Raw genomic sequence first — 19421 nt, 5'->3', positions numbered from 1 at the left:
GGCTGAGAATGTGGTGGGCCTTTTCATCTGTTCAGCTCCTTCTGTTTCAAATGCTGAAGGACAGAACGCCCCCGTCCCCCTCCACCAGGAGAGTTGGCTCTGGCGCTCTGTTCCCTGCGTGTTCTGGCGACGCTGCGCCTGGTGCTGGTGCTCCCGTCGACGGCTGGTCTTTCAGCTTCCCCGCCTGTGTCCTCCAGGGCAGGTGCTCACCGCGTCACACCGTCCATAGTGACGTGGCTTTTCCCCCCAGTTGCTGTTGTTCTCAGTACGTTTTTGTTGCCTGATGATAATGTCCAGCATCTTCAGAACAATGCTGATAATAGTGGACTGTGATGATCGATTTGTTTGTAACTCTGGAAGTTAAGATATATCATGTTTAAGGAAGTATCTGTTTATAGAAATAAACAGATTTTATGGAGGCTATTTTTTAGATTTTTACATTATTACTTAGTATTTTTACTTGTGATATTGGGGATGGAACCCAAGGCCTTGCGCATGTTAGGCAAGTACCTTCCCACTGAGCTATGTCCCCAGCTTTTTATTTTATTTTGAGGCAGGGCTTTGCTAACTTGTCCAGGCTGGCCTTGAACTTGTGATCCTTCTGCCTCAGCCTTTGGAGTTGCTGGCATCACAGGTGTGCACCACGCCCAGCAGACTATTTTTTAAAAATCAACAATGGGTATTGAGTTTCATTGAGTGGTCTTGACCCAGCCTCTGTGAGATGATCATGTGTTATTTCTCTTTTGAGTCATAAGTAGATATAAATGTATATAATAGTTTTCCTAATATTGGGCTATCTTTGTATTACTGACTAAATTCTGTTTGGCCATTAGCATATATTTTAATAGATTTCTGGACTCTGTTTAGTACTGTATATAAAATTTTTTAAAAAATATTTATTTTTTAGTTGTAGTTGGACACAATACCTTTATTTTTTTGTGGTGCTGAGGATCGAACCCAGGGCCTTGCATGTGCCAAGCGAGCGCTCTTCCGCTGAGCCACAACCCCAGCCCCTGTATGTAAGGTCTTTATGTTGATATCCTATGATCCGGGATATTAATGTGTAATCGTACCTGAGAGAGAGTGTGTGTTATCTTTGGAGTTGATATTCTCAATTAGAATTTGCCAGTTAAAAAGAATTCGCAAGTTTCTGAGGCTCTGAAAGTGTGTGTGTGGCTCTGGACGGTCGAGACCCGATGGAGTCGCTCTCTCGGGGACACCTCTTGGCTGTTGCTCCAGTGTCCTCCAGCAGAGTGTGGTGCGTTTTCCCCTGAATACACGGCCGTCCTTTCTGATGGCCTTAGCACAGCTGGCTGGAACCTTGTGGGTTAGTGGTCCAGATGGCCTGGGAGAGGTCTCAAGCAGTGCTCCTGAGACCCAGTCCTCGGGTTTTCCAAAGGTCCAGCTGGTGGAAAGCAGCCCAGTGGTTAACTTAGCCACGGAGTGGTTGTCTGTCCAGGAGCGCTCACCGGGCCCATGCTCTGCCCAGCCCCTCCTGCGGTCTCCCTGCTCTCCCTGGAGGCTTGCTGGCAGTGCTGGGTCAACAGTGTGGGCCAAGTCTCTTCTCGCTCCTGGTCTAACGGAGCCTCTGCAGCCTGCGCTGGTATTGTGAAAAGCCCTGAGAGGTGCAGAGGTCCCTTTCTGGTCAGGTACACTTGAGGGGTCTCTCTATGGGTCATTATTGGTGCTTACTTGGCACTCTGCGGGAAGTGGTCCCCACAGCACCCATGGTCAAGGCGGGTGTCCTCCTGGCTGGCCTGAGAGGCCCACTGTGAGCCACCCCCATGTGTTGTGTTGGGGAGGGCAGGGCTGGGGCTCAGTGAAGGGACCTGGGCTGCCTTCCCAGCCGTTCAGCCTGCAGTGCCATGTGTGGGCCTGGGAAGCACATGTCTGCCACACTTCAGGTCCCAGCTCTGAATCTCCCCTGAGTCTCTCCATTCCCAGGTTGCTTTATCTCTGGAATGAAGACCGAGTTTCTATTGAGCCCAGGGCCTCCCTCACCCCATAATGTTGCCTCGAGGGTGCAGTGATTGACAGGAGTCCCGCCAGCCACTGTCACTGCTCTGCCTTGCTCACACCAGTCCTGCTGAGCAGCTGGGCTCCCTGTCCCCCCGCTCAGTGTCCTGCAGGATGAGACAGCAGCAGCAGAGAGCACCCCAGATGAGGGAGGCCTGGCAGCATGCCCCGCTATGAGCCTCACCCACTCCTCCCTGAGCTGCTGGTCTGTGGGGGGCCTGCAGGTCTGTGATCCAGCGAGCGACTCGGGCAGACCCCTGGCTGGGGTGGGGGGGCACGGCTGGGCCTTGTGTTCCCAGCTGGAGCTGGCAGGGTCAGTCCTGATGCAGCCAGTACTTGTTGCTCATGGACTCTGTGTTTGTGAATTCGCCCCTTTGCTGAAATTATCTCTAACCCCAAATCAGTAGTGGGCACACTTTTGTGGTTAGTGGTGGACATTTGGAAAATGTGTCCCCTGCATACCGGTTCCCAGCGAAGGGTGCAGGAGGAGACCTGTGTCCTGCCTGTAGATCTGAGTCTGTGGGCCCACGTGGTGCCGTGGGACTCACACCTCCTGCTTTTTGTGGGTGACTCATGGTGCTGCCCAGTGCAGTGCCCAGATACTGCCTGGCCCAGCACAGGAGGGCCGGGCCATGTGTCACAGAGGTGTGTTCAGTGAGCTTCCTTCAGGCTGCGTTCAGTTGAGGCCTCTGGACAGAAACCTGCCTTGAGGCCATGAGTGGTCACTGGTGATGGCATAGTGACCAGAGGCTCCTGGAGCCTGCCCAGTATTGCCCCCAGGAGCAGGGTCCTGTGTGCTCATTCAGTGCTAGAGGCTCTGTTGTGGGACACAGCCCCTTAGGACCCCAGCCCCGAGCCTGCCACGTGGAGCGCAGCTGTCCGTGGTGCTGCCTGAGTAAGTCTGTCTCAGCTTCAGGGGCTGCATCTGCTCCAGGAGTCCATCCCCTGGATTCCAAGGTGGCGTTCCCTCCAGCCAGGTGGCAGGGGCCATGGTGTCGATACTGGGGTGGAGATGCAAGAGGCGCAGAGGTGAAGCGGCAGAGCCTGAGCCTCTCAGTGCATTGATCCCCTGACAGGGATTAGCTGGGTGGTGACTGTAGGCAGGGGGGTGTGGCTGGAGGAGGTGGGTCACCCAGGAGGTGCCTGTGGTGCCTGTGAGCGGAGCTGCTTCCTGGGTGCCACCTTCCCAGCTGCTTTCCTCAGCCACACATTTCCGCCATGATGTCCTGCCCCACCTCATACCCCAAAGAATGGAGCTGTGTGTGGACTGAGCCTCTGAAACCATGAACCTTAGAACTTCTCATCCTTAAAATTGATCTTGTCAGGTCTTCTGGTCACAGCAACGAGAAAGCTGCTGAATGCAGGTAGACAGGACGGTGGGTTCTGGAGACTAGGAGGCTCCCTCTGGAGGGCAGCCCCTGGGGCTGGACCCAGGGGACTAATTGCTGGGCAGTGGAGGCCTGTGTGTCCCTGGCAGGCTGGCTCAGAACAGTGCTGGTGATGCTGGGCTGCGTCCCACTGCCGACAGCCCTGGGTTCTTGGAGCTCATTGGCTCGGGCTCTCCTGGCCCGCACCTGCCTGGCCCGCGGCGGCAGCAGAGGGAAGGTAGTGGACTGTGACGTGGGCCTGCACCTTCAACACAGCGGGTGCTGCAACTCCCGAGCCCAGAAGGGCAGAGAAGCGAGGCTCAGCCCTGGCACCTGTGTGAGAATCGGGGCTTCTTTGGAAGCTCACAAGTCAGAAACCCTAAGGCTAAAAGGGCTGTAGCCCATGGCCCGCACTCTTCTCTGGTCTGGTTGGGTACTGCATGTATTCAGCCTGCATTTATTGAATGCTTGCTGTGTGCGTGGTGCTGATCTGGGTACTGAGATCTAATAGTTTGTTCCTCCTCTGGGAACGCCTTCGTGTCAGTGCATGGGTGTGGAATGCCAGGTCGTGATAAGGCTCTGATGGCAGCAAAGCAAGATAGGGGGTCCCTGTGGATATGTTTAACAGGGGCCGGGGGTCTCTGTTAAACATCTTAGGTGACATCTAAGCCAAACCTGGAGGGATGGGGAGGGGCTGGAGGAGGAGGAGGAGCCTGTATCCTGGCCCTAAAGGGAGTGTGTACGGCACTGTGGGCAGCCAGCGTGGCCAGGGAGAGGTGGCCAAGGGGGCTGACATGGAGTGCTTAGGAAGGACTCTGGACTTTTTCCTGATTTGATGGGAAGGCCCTAGGGAGAAGGCAGGAGAGGGCTTGAAGTAAAGTTCCAACAGCTGCAGGGGGCAGCCTGGCCATGGGGTAGAATCAGAGGCTGGTTTACACGAGGTGTTGGCAGGGGGTGTCGCCTGCTAGACTTTCTGATGGTCTCACGACTGCTGGGACGTGTGCTGCAGGGGTGCTTAGGGGCAGGACCAGCTTGGGGCCTGGCACACAGCACTGTGGCCTGCTGACCCCAGGGTGTGGTCAGCCACCCTGTGCTCCAGAACCCTGTGTGTGCCCAGCCACGCTGCTGGGAGTCCCCATAGGCAGGTAGCCTGCTTCAGCTGCCTGATTCCTGGAGCCCAAGGAGATTGGCTGCAAGCAGGGATGGGACCTGCTGGATCCTGCTGGGCTTGGAGATTCCTGGAGAGCCACCAGCAGCAGGAGGTGCCAGGCCCCAGACTCCCCTGATCCTGCCAATCCTGCCTGCACCCCTGGGGCTGCAGCTGCCTGCTGAGTGCGTTTTTGGACCCGTCTCAGGTTCAACAGGTTGCTGAGCACCGAGATTTCCCAGGAGTCTGAGTGTGGCACCTGGCAGATCTGTCTCCAGCTCTGTGAACCGGGGTGCCACCTTCATAATTTGGGGAGTGGCTATTGAGGGTTGAACACAGAGGCGCTCTACCACTGAGCTACACCCTTAGCCCCAGCTAATTAGCAAGAAAAAGGCCGGGGGTGTGTAGCTCATTGGCAGAGCACCTGGGCTCAATCTCTAATACAGAAAGAAAAAAAGACCCATCCTGTGTTTAAAGGGCCAGAGGTTAGTCCAGGAACAGCTATCCTGCCTTTGCCTACTTTCGCAGGGCTCTGGTGGGGTGGACTGTGCGTTGCATGTCGGGAAAGTGGGGCAGGAATTCAAAGGGGTTAGATGTCACAGACATTGGTTCTACCTGGTCCTTTTGAGCCTGGGCAGCTGCCTGTGCTGTGGGGTCTCCTGGCCTGTGCTCCTGAGGCTGACGAGGCTCACTGACCTGGACCCCTCCCTGAGGGAGTCTGCCTTTACCCTCCCTACTTGCTGCTCCTATGTCTGGAGGCCAGGCCAGGCAGGGTGTGGGAGCTGGCCACGCCAGGGCTGGTCTTGAGCCCTGGTTCTCTGGCTAGTGGTGTGGCTGGGGCTCTCTGCTGGGGTCTTAGCATCATGGCTGACCTTCGGGAGGTGGGACCTGGGCAGGTCCTGCTCATGCCACTGACAGCCAGTGAGGCTGGGAGACGGTCCCACTGGCCCTTAGGTTCTCCATGTCTAAGAGCATGGACTGGGTCCTTCCAGCAGCACAGTACTAGGCCTAGATCAGAGTGGCACTGGGGTGGGAGGGGACAGCAACAGCTAGCGCACCAGTGGTGAAGAGGGCTCCACGGGGTGTGTTGGTTCTGACCAGGAGGGAGGAAGCCCACCTTGTCAAGCCTGCTATTCCAGGAAGGGCTTTTCCACCCACCGTTTAGTTCACCTAGCTCAGAGGCTGAGCCACCTGTCCACTGTCACATAATGACGTGGCCGCATTGGAATGGTGACCCAGTTCTCCTACCAAAACCTGTGGGCTTTTTCTTCTTGTGCAAAAAAAGATGACAAATATTTATCAAAAAGAAATACCCTCTGTAATGAAGTCTGTGCAAGAATTTAATAAGCAACCTGCGCAGGGCTCCTGTTTGCCTGGGAAGCAGCTGGCAAAGGGCGGCTGTCCCTTTAAGTCGGATTCTCGGTGGGAATTGCCGCAGCAGCTCGGGCGGGCGGGTGGAGGTGGGGACTCCGCAGCGGTGGTGGCAGCGGGGATGCCTGATGCCGCCTCCAGAGCCTCGACTCGGTCCTCCAGGCTCCCTGGGACCGGCTGCCCAGCTGCTGTCTGACTCACAACGCGATGGATCGGTTGTGGGGGACAAGGAGCCGCAGGAGCCGGCCTCCGGGGGGCGCCCCAGCCTCTCGGGTGCCTGGCAGGCGGGCGGGCGGGTGCTGGGCGGAGGGTCAGCGGCCTGGGCTGGGCGGCCGCTCACGGCTCGGGCCTCCCCCTGCAGGGTGCTTCAAGGATGACCGCATCGTCTTCTGGACCTGGATGTTCTCCACCTACTTCATGGAGAAGTGGGCCCCGCGGCAGGACGACATGCTCTTCTACGTGCGCAGGAAGCTGGCCTACGCCGGCAGCGAGGGCGGCGAGGGCAGGAAGGTGGGTGACCCGTGGGAGGCCTGTGCAGGCCAGAAGGACGCCTGTCGGGGCTGGGGCAGTCGCGGGTGCCAGGACGGCTGAGGCAGTGATGTCCGCACCACTGCAGCTTTGAGGAGTGCCCAGCCTCTCACTGCGAGGGAACAAATGGCAGTGCCGAGGCCTGAGCCCAGTGTCCTGGGCCTACCCACTGTGGGCAGGGCCGCCCGCGTGTCCCTAGGCGGAACACAGGCGCCTCGCAGCCTGGCAGGGTGGACATCGGGCAAGCCAGAGGGGGCTGTGGAGCCGGGCCCGCTGCTGAGCCAACGCTCGCAGCCCAGGCAGCCAGTCGCAGCCCTTGCCGGCCTCGCATCTGCTCTGAGAGCCCGAATACATGCAGGACCGGCCAGTGGACAGGCCTGGGAGCCAGGGCAAAGGAGCTGACGTGCCTTCCTGCCAGGCTGGCCTTGGAGGGACCAGCAGGAGACTATTGGCCAGAGAAGCAGAAGAGCCAAGTGGGGAAGGGCCTGGAGAGGTGGCATGGCCAGTGATGGGACTGGGGACAGGGAGGGTGTAGAGGCCTGGCAGAGCAGTTTCAGTGGTGGGGGGTGGTGAGGAGGAGGCCTGATTGGTGGGGCCATCCAGCAGGTGTTGTTTGTGGGACCTCTCAGTCCAGCCACCTCACCTGTGCTGTCTGGCAGGCAGTCTAAGCCAGCTGCCTAGACCAGCTTAGCCCCCTAATTGTTGGGTGACACTTCTAGTCACCTCTTAGGCTCAGGCTCTTATTCCATAAGGGTGGGGCCCTGCTGTCATGCACCCCTGGGTGGCTGGAAGGCTTGGGTGATGTGACTGACCACAGAGATGCCCTTGGCAGGACACAGCTGGTGTCTGGCTCTTCCTCATAAGGGTGACTCTTGCTGTGGGTGCTCCCTGCTCCAGCCTCAGCATGGCCCTGGGGGATGGGACCTTCTCTCCCATAATCACACTTAGGAGGTGGAAGTCCTTGTCTGCCCAGCAGGGAGTAGCTGGGGTAGAAAAGCTCTGGGCCCCAGCCTCTGTCCCTAGCCCTCCAGCCTGTTGGTGTCTGCTGGAGTCAGGTTGCAAAAAGTTCTTTTTGTGAAATGTTGGTCTTTTCCTCAAGGCAAAGGCTACTGTGGCCACAGGCTGTGGAGAGGCCAGGGCACTGGGAGGCATTCTTGTCTTCCATTTCAGGAGAGGTGGCAGCTCTGGTCAGGAGGCAGAGGGGAGGTCAGGTCTGTGTGCCCTGGAGAGGCCTGGTGAGGGGAGAGAGGGTTGGCAGAGATGGCACATAAGAGAAGTGAGAGATGTGAGCCCTCCTTGGGGAAGAGGAGCCTGGGCCCAGGACTGACGAGTTTGGAACAGGAGGGGCAGGGCTGTCTGCAGCTGCTCTTGAAGATGTGGGGGGGTTGAGTCCCACAGGAGCACTGTGCACCCACGGTGAGCCATGTGCAAGCGCCCTTTGCCCCAGCATTGCAGCATAGAAGTGACCCAGAGCTGGCCACTGTCCTTAGGAAGCCCCCCTGTCTTATGGAACAGGCAGACATCATGGCCAGTGTTGTACAGAGTCACCAGTGCTCTGATGGTGGGAAGAACAGAGGGCCAGTGGGGGCTGCAAAAGGAGAGTAACATCTGCCCACAGGATAGCGAGGAAAGCTGTGTACTGTGGACACCCCAAGGGGAAGGACTAGCACCTGTATTATGGGAAGGGGGTTCCAGATACCTGTGACCCAGGGTGTGACAGTGTGTGACATATGTGACATGGCATTAACATAGTGCCTTTCCCGGGTAGCATTTGGTGCAGTATGTGGAGGGCCAAGACCTGCCCAGAATCCCTCTACACAGGGCACTTTTTATAGCTCACCAGGCTGCAGTGCAGAGGACGGCCTGCAGGGGGCGGGCTGGGAGCACAATCACGGAGCCCCGCCCCATGGAGAACTAACTGCAGACCAGCTTTGTTTGCTGCGCCTGCGCACCCAGAGTCTTCTGCAGCAAGCATGGAGCCAGCTCCCACCCCTTCCCACTCCTCCCTATCCTGTTGGTCCCCGGTTGCCATGGTAACCATATGGGCTAGTGGAGGAGGGTGGATAGGCAGAGCCAGTGCTGCAGGGTGGGTGGGCACAGGATGCTGGGATCTCTGCACCCTGCTGCAGGGACACATTAGAGATCCTGGCCCAGCCTGTCCCGGGAGTGTCCTTGATTCCCTACACTCTGTTTACACCACCCCTGGATGAAATACTCCTGGTGGCCATTTTGTCCCTGGCAATGATGAGCACTGGGGCACCTGTGGCCTACTCTGCTGGTGGCCCATGCAGTGTGCCACTGTCACTCCCATTGATGCCCTCAGCAGTCCTGGAGTACAGATTATCTTAAACCCACTCACAGGAAAACCAGAGCTCAGGGACAGGAAGGAGCCTGCCTTGGATCCCATCACTTCCCATGGCGCGGCTCTGCTCCATCCCCTTTTCTCCTGGAGTAGGTTTTCTGGAGCATAACAGGCATGCCGGAAAGCGCACCGCCAGCGTGCATAGCTTGATGGTCTCTCTCAGTGGGAACACCCAGGGTCGCCAGCCCCCAGATCCAGGCACACCTGAGGCCCTGGCCATCCTCGGCTACCTCCCTCCCCCAGGGCAGGCCTGGCTTCTTGCACCCCTGGTCATGGAGTTGCTGCCTCCTCGGTGTCTTCTGGGCTGTGTCTGTTGACTCAGGTGGCTGTGGTTTGTCTGGCTGCTGCATGCTGTTCCCCTGAGTGTACCACAGCCGTCCATGTGTCCTGTGGGTGGACATCTGAGCAGCTTCCAGCACATCCTTGGACCTTTCTTGTGGTGCACACTCGGCGCTTTGCTGATGGGACTGCTGGTTCTGCTGTCCAGGGTGCGTGATTCTGATCTGAAAGTAGCCCTGCGCTTGCACCTCGTACCTGTCCATCCACTCACTGGCCAGCAAAGACTTGCAGAGCCTCCACCACATGCAGGGTCTACAGCCCTGTTTGGGGCTGTGTTCTCTTGGAGGAGACTAAACAAGTGGGGCACTGGAGGAAAGGAGAGTGGCCCAGCCAGGGCCATGAAGTGCGACCAAGAGCAGCAACATCCTGGGGCCCCAGGGACCCAATTCAGAGGTCAGGGGACTTTCTGCTGCACAGGCCGTGGGAAGTGGGAGTCCCGCCCTAGGACATCCTTTCTCTTGCTGAGGCTGAAGCCTCTGGCACCTCTGCATGGGTCTCAGCTCTACCTCCGGGTACACAGACCTGCACCCCTGTGAGAGGCCTGAACACTCCCTTTCTGGGGTGGCTGGTTCCCCTTGATGCCCTCTGGGCCTCACCAGGATCCAGGACAGGAGGCCTCCCAGCAGGACAGATGCATCAAAACCTGCTTTTGACTTTTCCCTAACGTTCTTCTCCGTGGAGAGGTGCAGGTAGATGCTCTCATTCCTCTTTCATGTGTGCATATTATTTGACCTTCAATAAATTTGAGCTTTATCTGTTACAATGTGACTAATGACACTTGTCTTCTAGGAATGTTGTTAGGTCCAAAAAATAAATAATTCGCAAAACATTGAACCCAACCCCTCCTGGCCACTGTGAGCTCAATAGATGTCACTGTCATTAGTGACACTTAGCAGATATGATCTTTTTTAATCATCACAATAACTTTGAGTGGAAGATGCTGGCCCGGTGCAGATGAGGAAATCCAGACTCCAAGAGGAGAATGGATGCCCTGTGGGTCCCAGAGCTCGAGCGCTGGGAGTGGAACAGTGGGAGTGGGAGGCCTTGTCCATCTTGGGCCTGCTCGGCACCATGGTGGGGCACAGGTGTTCAGTGGTCAGCACACTCACTCCCGCCCGGTGCTGTAGCAGGCGGAGGCTGAGCCCGAGGTGGAGGTGGAGGTGTACCGGCGCGACTCCAAGAAGTTGCCGGGCCTGGGGGACCCCGACATTGACTGGGAGGAGAGCGTGTGCCTGAATCTCATCCTGCAGAAGGTACGAGCACAGTGGGTGGAGTTTGCATGGGTGTGAGGGAAGTGCCCCTTCTGCACACTGACCTGTGCTCTCTTCCAGCTGGACTACATGGTGACCTGTGCAGTGTGCACACGTTCTGATGGAGGTGACATTCACATCCATAAGAAGAAATCCCAGGTGAGCCCTGGTTCGAGAGCCCCAGGCCACCCACCTGCCACATCAGTCCAGGGTTGCCTGGTGTTTAGGCTGGAAAGACTCCTCCCCCTCCCCTCCCCTCCTCCCTTCCCCTGAGGGGAGAGAGGGTCTGACTGCAGAAGTACCTTCAGTGCCTGGGGCCCTGTGTCCCATGCAAGGAGCATGCAACCAGGTCTTGGCACACAGCTCCTCCAGAGTGGCTCCTTGGTTTTGGACAGGCTCTGAGCAGTGTGGCCATGGCAGCCCGTACTAGAGTGGCCCTGGGCCAGCCCGCGAGGTATGACCTCTCTCAGCCCTTGAAATCTGCTTTCTTTCAGCAAGTGTTTGCATCTCCCAGCAAACACCCCATGGACAGCAAAGGGGAAGAGTCCAAGATGAGTTACCCTAACATCTTCTTCATGATTGACAGCTTTGAGGAGGTGAGTTGCTTTCCCTGGCTGCTCCCCAGCTCTATCCAGGAGGCGCAGGGCGAGGACCTTCTCCCACAGGAGGTGTTGGGCTGGTGGTGGTCCAGAGGCTGGCCAGCGAGGCCTCTCTTGCCGGTGTCTGACTTGGGGCAGGGGAGTTCACCCAGCCTCATCTATAAAGTGAGTGTGAATGTCATTGCGTGTCCTGCTTGCCCATGGGGTAGATGATCCAAGGGCCGCTGGGAGGGAGAGCACCTTGCAGACTCACAGTGCGTGCCTCCTGGGCAGGAAGTCTTTGTTGTCTCCCATGACCACAAATGGGCATCTTCATGCCCCACCATCAGGAAATCCTGGTGTGTCAGGCAGGGTTGGGCTTCAGGAGTCACCTGGACCAAGACTGTGTTTAAAGCTGGGAAAACCAGAGCTCACTGGGCACAGGGCACTGGGTGGAGCAGAAGGGAAGCCACTGCTTCTCTCTCGAGGCCCTGGAGTGGTCCTTGTGCTCACCAGGGTTTCCCTGGGAGGACCCACAGGAAGGCAGGCATGTCTTTTGGGGCTTCTGAGCACCTGAGGCACAGGAGCTGACACCCTCCCCACCTCACACAGCAAAGCTGTTGGCATCTGAGTCTCTGGCTTTAAAACTCACATCTGGAGCTGGGGACAGCTCAGTTGGTAGAGTGCTTGCCTTGCATGCACAAGGCCCTGGGTTCAGTCCCCAACCACCCACCCCTCCCCCCCCCACACAATCTGTGTGCCAGCCCCAGGGAATAGCAGCTCAGAAAGGCAGCAGGTGGTCATTGTGTCAGTGCTGCTGAGCATTTGACTTGAGCCCAGGGACCAGTTCAGGGCATAGAGGGCCAGGCAGGATGGGGCTGCATAGCTGGCACGGGGAGGTGCCCAGTGGCCAGGCCAACTTGTAACCTGTCTCACTTGCTTGCAGAAGAAGTGTGACAAGGGGCCTGGCCTTCCTGTGGCCCAGCAGGGGCCGCACTGCTGATAACGCCAAGGTTGCGGGTTCGTTCCCCGTACGGGCCACCAAATGCCGCAGTCTGGCTGGGCACAATTCAGGAGCCACTTGTCAAAAGAAATGAACTTTAGTTTTAGAACACACACACCACACTACCCAGCTCTTCAGGAAAACCCTCAGAGCCCAAGTGCCACCACCCGCTTCCCACAAGCCTCTCAACCTCCCCCACTCCTCCTGCTCTTGAGGCCGATTGGCTGGGTTGCATGGGCGGAGCCAAAAAAAAGTCCCCCAATGAGCAGCTCTGTGGTCTGAAAGGGCAGGGAAACAATCCAATGAGCATCACCACAGAGGAGCCAATCAGTTGGCAGCTAGAAGTTTGCTGGGGCCGCTGTGAGCCAATCATCAGCTGGCAGCTGGTGCTGGCAGCTGGAAGTTTGCTGGGGCCCCTTCGGCTGTGGCTCTCAACACCGTACCTCTAGTCCTGGAGTTCCTGCAGTAAGCCCTGCCCAGTGGGAGGCTGATCCAAGGGTCTGGGGGACTGGGCAGAGCTGGGGGTCAGGACGGCTGTCGCCTTCTCCATCAGTGACTTCACCTGCAAACTGGGGCTTTGAAGCAGGCTGTCCCTGCAGCTGGGCCCGGCTGCGGTCCGAGTGGTGGCAGCGGACACTCCATATCCCCCTGTCCTCCTTGTGCCCCCTCAGGTGTTTAGCGACATGACTGTGGGGGAAGGAGAGATGGTGTGTGTGGAGCTGGTGGCCAGTGACAAAACCAACATGTTCCAGGGGGTCATCTTCCAGGGCTCTATCCGCTACGAGGCGCTCAAGAAGGTGTATGACAACCGAGTGAGTGTCCGCCTGGGGTCCCCCATCCCCGTCTCCCTGCGTGGCCTCAAGCCTGCCTTTGGGCCATGCCTGTCCCCCAGCACCTGTGGCCCTGGGCCACGCTCAGCTGGCCCCCGCCTGGCCTAGCCTTGCCCTCCGACACAAGGGGGTCTTTCTCTTCTCCCTCCTCACTGTGCCATGAGCCCCTGGCTCTCCCTTGCCTGTTCTTGGGGACAGCCCAGAAGCTGGCCCTGACTGCCAGCCAAGGGTGAGGAGCCCAGGCTGCTCCTGTGTGGCAGGGCTGCTAGAGACCGGAGCCTCTCCCAGCCTGGGAAGGGGTCAGTATTAGGCCTTGTGTGCTGGTGCCCTGTCCTAGCCTGGTACTGCACTGTTGTGGCACAGCTTCCGGGGCAGCGAGAATGGCACCAGGGGACCGGAATACCTCCCCATGCTGCACCTGCCAGGCTGGGGTCTGCCCCTTCCCCCACGGGTAGCCCACAGGGATGGTCAACCTGGCTGCTGTGTCCCTGGGGGAGGCCTGAGGAGCAGTCCCCACCACCCTGGCTCAGGCCACATCCCACCTGCTGCAGGTGAGCGTGGCTGCTCGCATGGCCCAGAAGATGTCATTTGGCTTCTACAAGTACAACAACATGGAGTTTGTGCGCATGAAGGGGCCCCAGGGAAAGGGCCATGCCGAGATGGCAGTCAGCCGTGTGTCCACTGGTGACACGTCCCCCTGCGGGACTGAAGAGGACTCCAGCCCAGCTTCACCCATGCATGAGCGGGTAAGGGCGACACAGCTGGGGGAGGGGCCTCCTGTCCCTCGGATTTGCTTCTCACATGTCCCCTACCCCATAGTCCCTGGGAGGTAGGTACCATCACTCCCACCCACGAGGAAGCCGAGGCGCAGAGACCTGGGGACCCTGCCCGAGGTCACACAGTAGGCTGGGCCTGGGCCACAGCTCCTTCTGCTTCTCTGAGCTGCCAGTGCAGCCAGGCTGAGTCCCCAGGGGCTGTGGACAGGAGAGTCCAACCAGAAAGCCAGGCCTAGCCCTGGAGCCAGCCCAGCTGGACCTGCTGGGTGAGGTGGCCACATGAAACTGGATGTTGAGTCAGAGGGAGGTGAGGAGGAGCTGGCCTTCCTGCTGCCCACTAGGTGGGCAGAGCACAAGCCCCGGAGCCGCCGGCTCCTCCTGTGGGTAGGGGGCAGGATCCTACCCACAGGCCTGGAACCCAGGTTGCTGCCCAGGTCACACACCTCTTGGGGACAGACAGCACTGGGCCCTGGGCACTGTCCTTCCCTAGGGCGGAGAGCTGAGGTCAGCAGTAGCTTCACCCCCAGGGCCAGGTGAGACCAGGCTCTGCCCACTGGCTCCCTTGACCTGCTGGGTCTCCAGAGCGAGGGCCACTCGGAGCTGCGGGCCCTGGAGGAGGCGGCAGTTTGTGCACTGGCCCAGGCGCAGCCTGCCCAGCCCTGTCCAAAGACGCTGTGTGCTTGGGACCGTGGTGTGTCTGCCTCTTCCGCTCCAACCTCAGCGCTCTCCTTCAGACACCTGCCTCCAGGTGTGAGGGAGCCTGTGGCCCTCTGGCTGCTGGGGTGCTGGGCTGTGGCCTCAGGTGTGCGTGTCACGGCCCGGGAGCCTGAGGCGAGGGAGCAGAGGGAGCACTGCCTGAGCTTTGATTCTGTAAGAAGGTCTGAGCCTCGATTGTCTCCAGGGCTCAGGGCCAGCTTCTCTCTCTCCTCACAAGCTTTTCCCTGCTCCCATCGGTGTGTTTGTGAGACAGACAGATGCTACTACTCAGGAAGATGGTGGAGTTCCAGGTGGCCTCTTGTCCCAGGAACGGAGGCCGTTCGTATTTCTGAGATAAGGGGTCTGGTTTTTCCTGGCCCTAGACTGCCCATTGGGACTCTGAAAAGATGGGTGTAGCGTTCGTGTGGAGTTGTGGCTGGGTGCCGAGTGGCCACAGACGTGTCACCAGGCCTGCCCCAACCTCGATTCCCCAGGTAGTGTGGCTGTGAGGGGTGAGGCAGCCCCAGACCCCGGTAGCAGGAGGCCCTGGGCGCTGGGGTCACATGGGCCAGCAGCCAGGCCTGAGCTCTGGGGACCCTGCTCTTTGCTGCCTGTCACATGTCCTCTTATACCCAGAGGCCACCTGTAACCAGCGCGGATCACAAATGCAGACTGTGTGTATTGTAGCTTCTGGTGTTTGTTTTTTTTATCTTTTAAACCTTCCCGGCTTGTGGGAGGACCGTCTGGAGCCCAGCAGCCGCGGGACTTTGGTGGATGTCGGAGCTGTGACGAGGAGCCGATGGGGCTCTCGAAGCCTCAGTCCCAGCTCATCTTGCCGCCCTGATTCTTGTTTGCGTGGGGAGGAGGGAGGAGATGGGCCAAGTTCCCTCTGCCTGGAACGCCCTTCCCCCCCTTCTTCACCTGGCGAACTCCTACTCGTCCTTCAAGACCCAGCTGAAGCGCACCTCCTCCAAGAAGCCTACCCCGATTCCCCAGGCTGCCAGTCTCTTCTGCCTCTGTGCTCCTGTGTCCTGTGCTTCCCGTTCTCTGTCTCAGTGGCCAGCATGCTGTCTGTGGTTGTCACTCTCTGAGTCTGGCACCCCCAACAGACTGTGAGCTCCTTGAGGGCAGGGACCTGTGTCTGTACCTGTGTGTGCCAGCCTAGCCTCAGCGGCTGTGGACGTCAGGAGAATGGGACCAGTGTGCTCTGGCGGGAGGAGTGGAGATGAGCTATATAGTGCTTCTCAGGAAAGGGACTGGGAGTCAGAGGGGTGGGGCCTCACAGCGGGAGGACACTAGGGGATGACCTGGACTGCGGTCCTGTTTGCCGTCAGGCCTCTGGCTGACTTAGGCAAGTCAAGGCCACTGTCTCGCCTTCCTTTCCTGATGGTCAGATGGGCTAGCGCCAGCCCCTGGCCTATAGTCAAGGCTCCAGGGGGCGGGGCGGGGCTCGGGCTTGATCCATGGTTGCACCTGTCACCCTCCCTGGGTGGAGGCCAGGAAGAGGCACCCTGCATCCTTCCCGGTGGCAGTGGGCTTCCTCCTTGGAGGGCACTGCAGCCAGGCATCCTGCCCTTGCCCGGGTGGCTGCACTCGAGCCAGAGCCAGCAGCCGCAGCCCAGTGGCCGCTCCCCTGGGGCTCAGAGCTGGGCTGTTTGGGGGACAGGATGTGAGCGGCCTTGGGGCCCTCAGACCGCGGCTACTCTTGCTGCTCCAGTGACTCGGGCTCCTTGTTCCCAGGTGACCTCCTTCAGCACCCCCCCGACCCCGGAGCGGAACAACCGGCCTGCCTTCTTCTCCCCATCCCTCAAGAGGAAGGTGCCCCGGAACCGGATCGCCGAGATGAAGAAGTCTCACTCCGCCAATGACAGTGAGGAGTTTTTCCGGGAGGACGATGGTGGAGGTGAGCTTGGCCCCGAGGCTCGGCGGCTGCACCCTGCGGGCGCTGGCCGGGGTCTGGGAGTGCCGCGCAGATAGCCGCGTGCCACCTGGGTTGGGGCAGCCGCTGCACACAGCCAGCGGGCACTCAGCTAGTCCTGGCTCTGGTCCTGTTCACTCCTGTGCTGTCATGGCCAGCAGGCCTCACGCTGGGACCTTCCGTGGTGGGTTTGTCTCAGGGTCGCCCCCATCTCTACTCAACGCCCTGTTCTCCAGGGGCAGAATCATGACTTGCAGGACCCCTCAGGCTCCCGCCCACAGCCTCCAGGGCATCTCTGCCCAGTGTCCAGAGGCCCCAGGTCCCTCAGCCGACTGTGCCTCTCACACACCAGCCCCTTCTCCGTGTCTTCTCAGTGATTACTGCTGCCAGCCAGCTGTGCAGCCAGACAGCAGGGGTCCTCTTCTATCCCTGGTCAGGGAGGCCACCCGAGGGCTTAGAAGTGGACTTCCAGCATGGGGAGGGAAGTCCTGGTGTACTCTGCTGGTGAGGGCTGAGTGTCCCTCAAGGACCAGGCCAGTGGGTGTGTGCCAGCCCATGTCATATCGTGTGAGAGCAGAAGTTCCAAGAGCACCGTCCCACGGGGGCCCCAAGGGAGCAGGTGGCAGCACTGATGGGGCTTGGAAGCTGTCCTTGTCCTGACCCTAACCCCCAGGGCCATGACCTTGACCTGCTTGGACAAGCCTCCCCTCCGCTGGCTTCTTCCTAGCTCAATGGGAAGTGCCCGCAGCACCTGCTCTGCCTCCAGGGGCAGCTCTCCTGCTGGGCCCAGAGCGCTGTGTCCTGCTGCCCTGGGGCCTGCAGCTGGCAGGGCCTAGTTCGAGGGTCAGACAAGGCACAGGGAAGCAGCAACCTTCAAGGAGACTCAGCTAGATACCAAGAAGGGGAGGCTGGGAGCAGCCAGGGAAGTCTCCCTGGAGGCAGAGGGTGGGAGGAGGGGCTGGAAGGTGAGGAGACAGCAGCTCTGGGGTGCATGGGTGCTGTGGGGGCCGTCAGGAGTGCCCAGGACACAGCCGAGGGGGTCCTGGCCTGGACTGGGGATTTGCTCCTGCAGCTCCTGCCGAGTCCCCACTGCTGGGACCCTGATCTGGCTTTCTGACCTCCAGCCGACCTGCACAATGCAACCAATCTGCGGTCCCGGTCCCTGTCTGGCACGGGACGGTCCCTGGTCGGGTCCTGGCTGAAACTGAACAGAGCCGATGGGAACTTCCTTCTCTATGCACACTTGACATACGTCACTTTGCCGCTGCATCGAATCTTAACAGGTGAGGTGGGGGGGCGGGGGCAGAGCCCCTTCTCCGCACTTGCCCAGACCCAGGGTCCTGTGGCTCGGGGTCGTCTCCCACCCCTGCAGGGTCGGGCCTCCTGCTCCAGGCTTCAGGTGGGCTGCAGCTGACCCCAAACCAGGGTGCCCCTTTGCACACCTGCCTGCACTTCTTGCTGTCCCTCTTGAGTGGCTGCAGTCCTGGGTGTCATGTGGGCAGGGTTTGGCTCTTGGCCTGCAGCCTCAAGGGGAGCCCTGGAGTGTGCTGCTCCTTCCTCGCCCTTTCCAGGCTCTGCAGCTGCTCTGGGCACCTTTCCGCAGGGCAGGTGATGGTGTGTGGCCTCTGTGGGCTCCTGCTAGGACCCGTTGTGGCCAGGCATGGTGGTCGAGTGTCCCTGACCCCCCTGCCCCTCCCTGCTGGCCCTAGACATCCTGGAAGTCCGGCAGAAGCCCATCCTGATGACCTAGAGTGCGTGCAGCCCTCTCGGAGCCCCGGCCCTGCTCAGCCCTGGGACTGCTGCCAAGTGCCTACCTGTCACCGCCACGGGGTCTTCTGTGACAAGCCAGTGCTGGAGCCACAGCCAGGCGGGGCCACTCGACTCCCGGGGCCAGGGCCGACTCTAGTACACCAGCCCAAACTGAAGTGCCTCGAACTCCTCCCTCTGGCTCTGCTCCCGCCCTGTGCCGCCACTCGCCCCCCCAGCCCGCCTCTGGAGAGCCCTCTGCATCCAGAGGCCAGAGACACCAAGAGGCCATAGGGTAGCCAGCGTCCAGAATGTGCCCAGACCCACTGACCTGGCTCACAGCTGACAGAGCCGGACCCACCCCGGGCGCTCCGTGGTCAGACTGTGTGTCCTTAGGGAAGCCCAGCTGAGGATTTGGCAAAGGGGTCCCGACACACCTGGGCCTCCAGCTAGTCCAGCTCAGCCTCCCCTAGTCACTGCTGTCACAATAGGTTACTGCAGGAAGACGGGGAAGATGGGAACTTGCTATTGGACGCTTTGCCCTGGGCTGGAGCACCTCTCTCACACCCAGTTCCAGAACAGCCCGAGCCAAGCAGATCGCCCTGATTCCGCCAGAATGGCCTTTCGCTTCCAGCCAAAGAACACCACCAACACACAACCTCCGACCCGGACGCGTCCTGTTCTGGGCCTCGGCTGGAGGGTCCCCTGGAATTTGGATTCTTTGGGCAGGTGGGAGGGCTTGGTGGTCAGTGTCTGATGTGGGCTGGGGTTGGCCTCCCCTCAGGAAGGTTCTAGGCCTACCCGCCGTCCTGAGGCTGGAGGGGGCTGGGCATCATTTCCTGTCCTTGGTGGTCTTTGGCTGGTGTGCTGGCCCCTCTTCTCAGACCAGCTCCCTGGGCAAAGAGTGGGGCTCAGCTGGGTGTGCACGGCAGGTGCAGTGGTCAGTGTGTGGGCTGCCAGCCTGGCCTTGCCCTAGCGCGAAGGAGCCGCATCTGGTGACGCGCAGTGTGCTCTCGTGAGCAGAGGCCTCCCCCACCCAACAGGGAATAAACTGGAAGCTGAGTCTCTTTGTTGCTGTTTTGAAGTCCCCCATACTGGAGGGCACCAGTCGTTTAAGACCCTCTGCAGGCCGCAGAGGCAGACGGGAGCATGTCTTCCTGCCTCTGCGTTCTGCGGGCTCCGGGAATGGGGCACCACTTCGGGGCTTTCTCCAGATTTTGTATATTGTTATTAAAAGCGAGCTGTTGCGTTTCACCCTGCCTCCGTCTGCCCGCTGTGACCGGGGCCGGTTCCACCTACCTCACTCCATCTCCAGGGTTCAGTGCACCACGGGTCAGGGCGCCGTCAGTCCTTCTGCATGGTGTGGGTTGGTCATTGGGCGGCTGCTCTAGAGGCTCGCCACCTCTCCCCCTTTGTAATGACCTGTGTCAATGTGGACCTCCAGCAGCGTCCGGCCCAGGCTGGAGCTGCAGCTCAGCTGTGCTGGTTGCGCCT

At 59.5% G+C, this 19421-nt stretch overlaps 1 protein-coding gene across 2 annotated transcripts in view; it reads left to right on the top strand.

The window, feature by feature from the left end:
- Kiaa0930 (KIAA0930 ortholog) overlaps positions 1–19181 on the top strand; it is a 36399-nt gene extending 17218 nt beyond the window's left edge. The window contains exons 2-10 of one of the 2 annotated variants that reach the window (XM_046429175.2): positions 6263–6411; positions 10261–10383; positions 10462–10539; positions 10875–10976; positions 12633–12773; positions 13343–13537; positions 16004–16166; positions 17306–17464; positions 17891–19181. In XM_046429175.2, the coding sequence (XP_046285131.1) occupies positions 6263–6411; positions 10261–10383; positions 10462–10539; positions 10875–10976; positions 12633–12773; positions 13343–13537; positions 16004–16166; positions 17306–17464; positions 17891–17931 (1151 nt within the window). In that variant the 3' untranslated portion in view covers positions 17932–19181. Of the gene's footprint in view, positions 1–6262; positions 6412–10257; positions 10384–10461; positions 10540–10874; positions 10977–12632; positions 12774–13342; positions 13538–16003; positions 16167–17305; positions 17465–17890 lie in introns of both variants that reach the window. The other variant, XM_046429174.2, reaches the window with a different exon arrangement.
- The last annotated feature ends 240 nt before the right edge of the window (positions 19182–19421 follow it).

The sequence above is a fragment of the Marmota monax genome, unplaced genomic scaffold, assembly GCF_021218885.2.
Source record: "Marmota monax isolate L192 unplaced genomic scaffold, Marmota_monax_Labrador192_F-V1.1 WCK01_AAM20220418_F8-fsc00051, whole genome shotgun sequence".
NCBI lineage: Eukaryota > Metazoa > Chordata > Mammalia > Rodentia > Sciuridae > Marmota > Marmota monax.
Note: the sequence above shows the minus strand (reverse complement) of the source record. Positions and strands in the feature narration are given on the sequence as shown.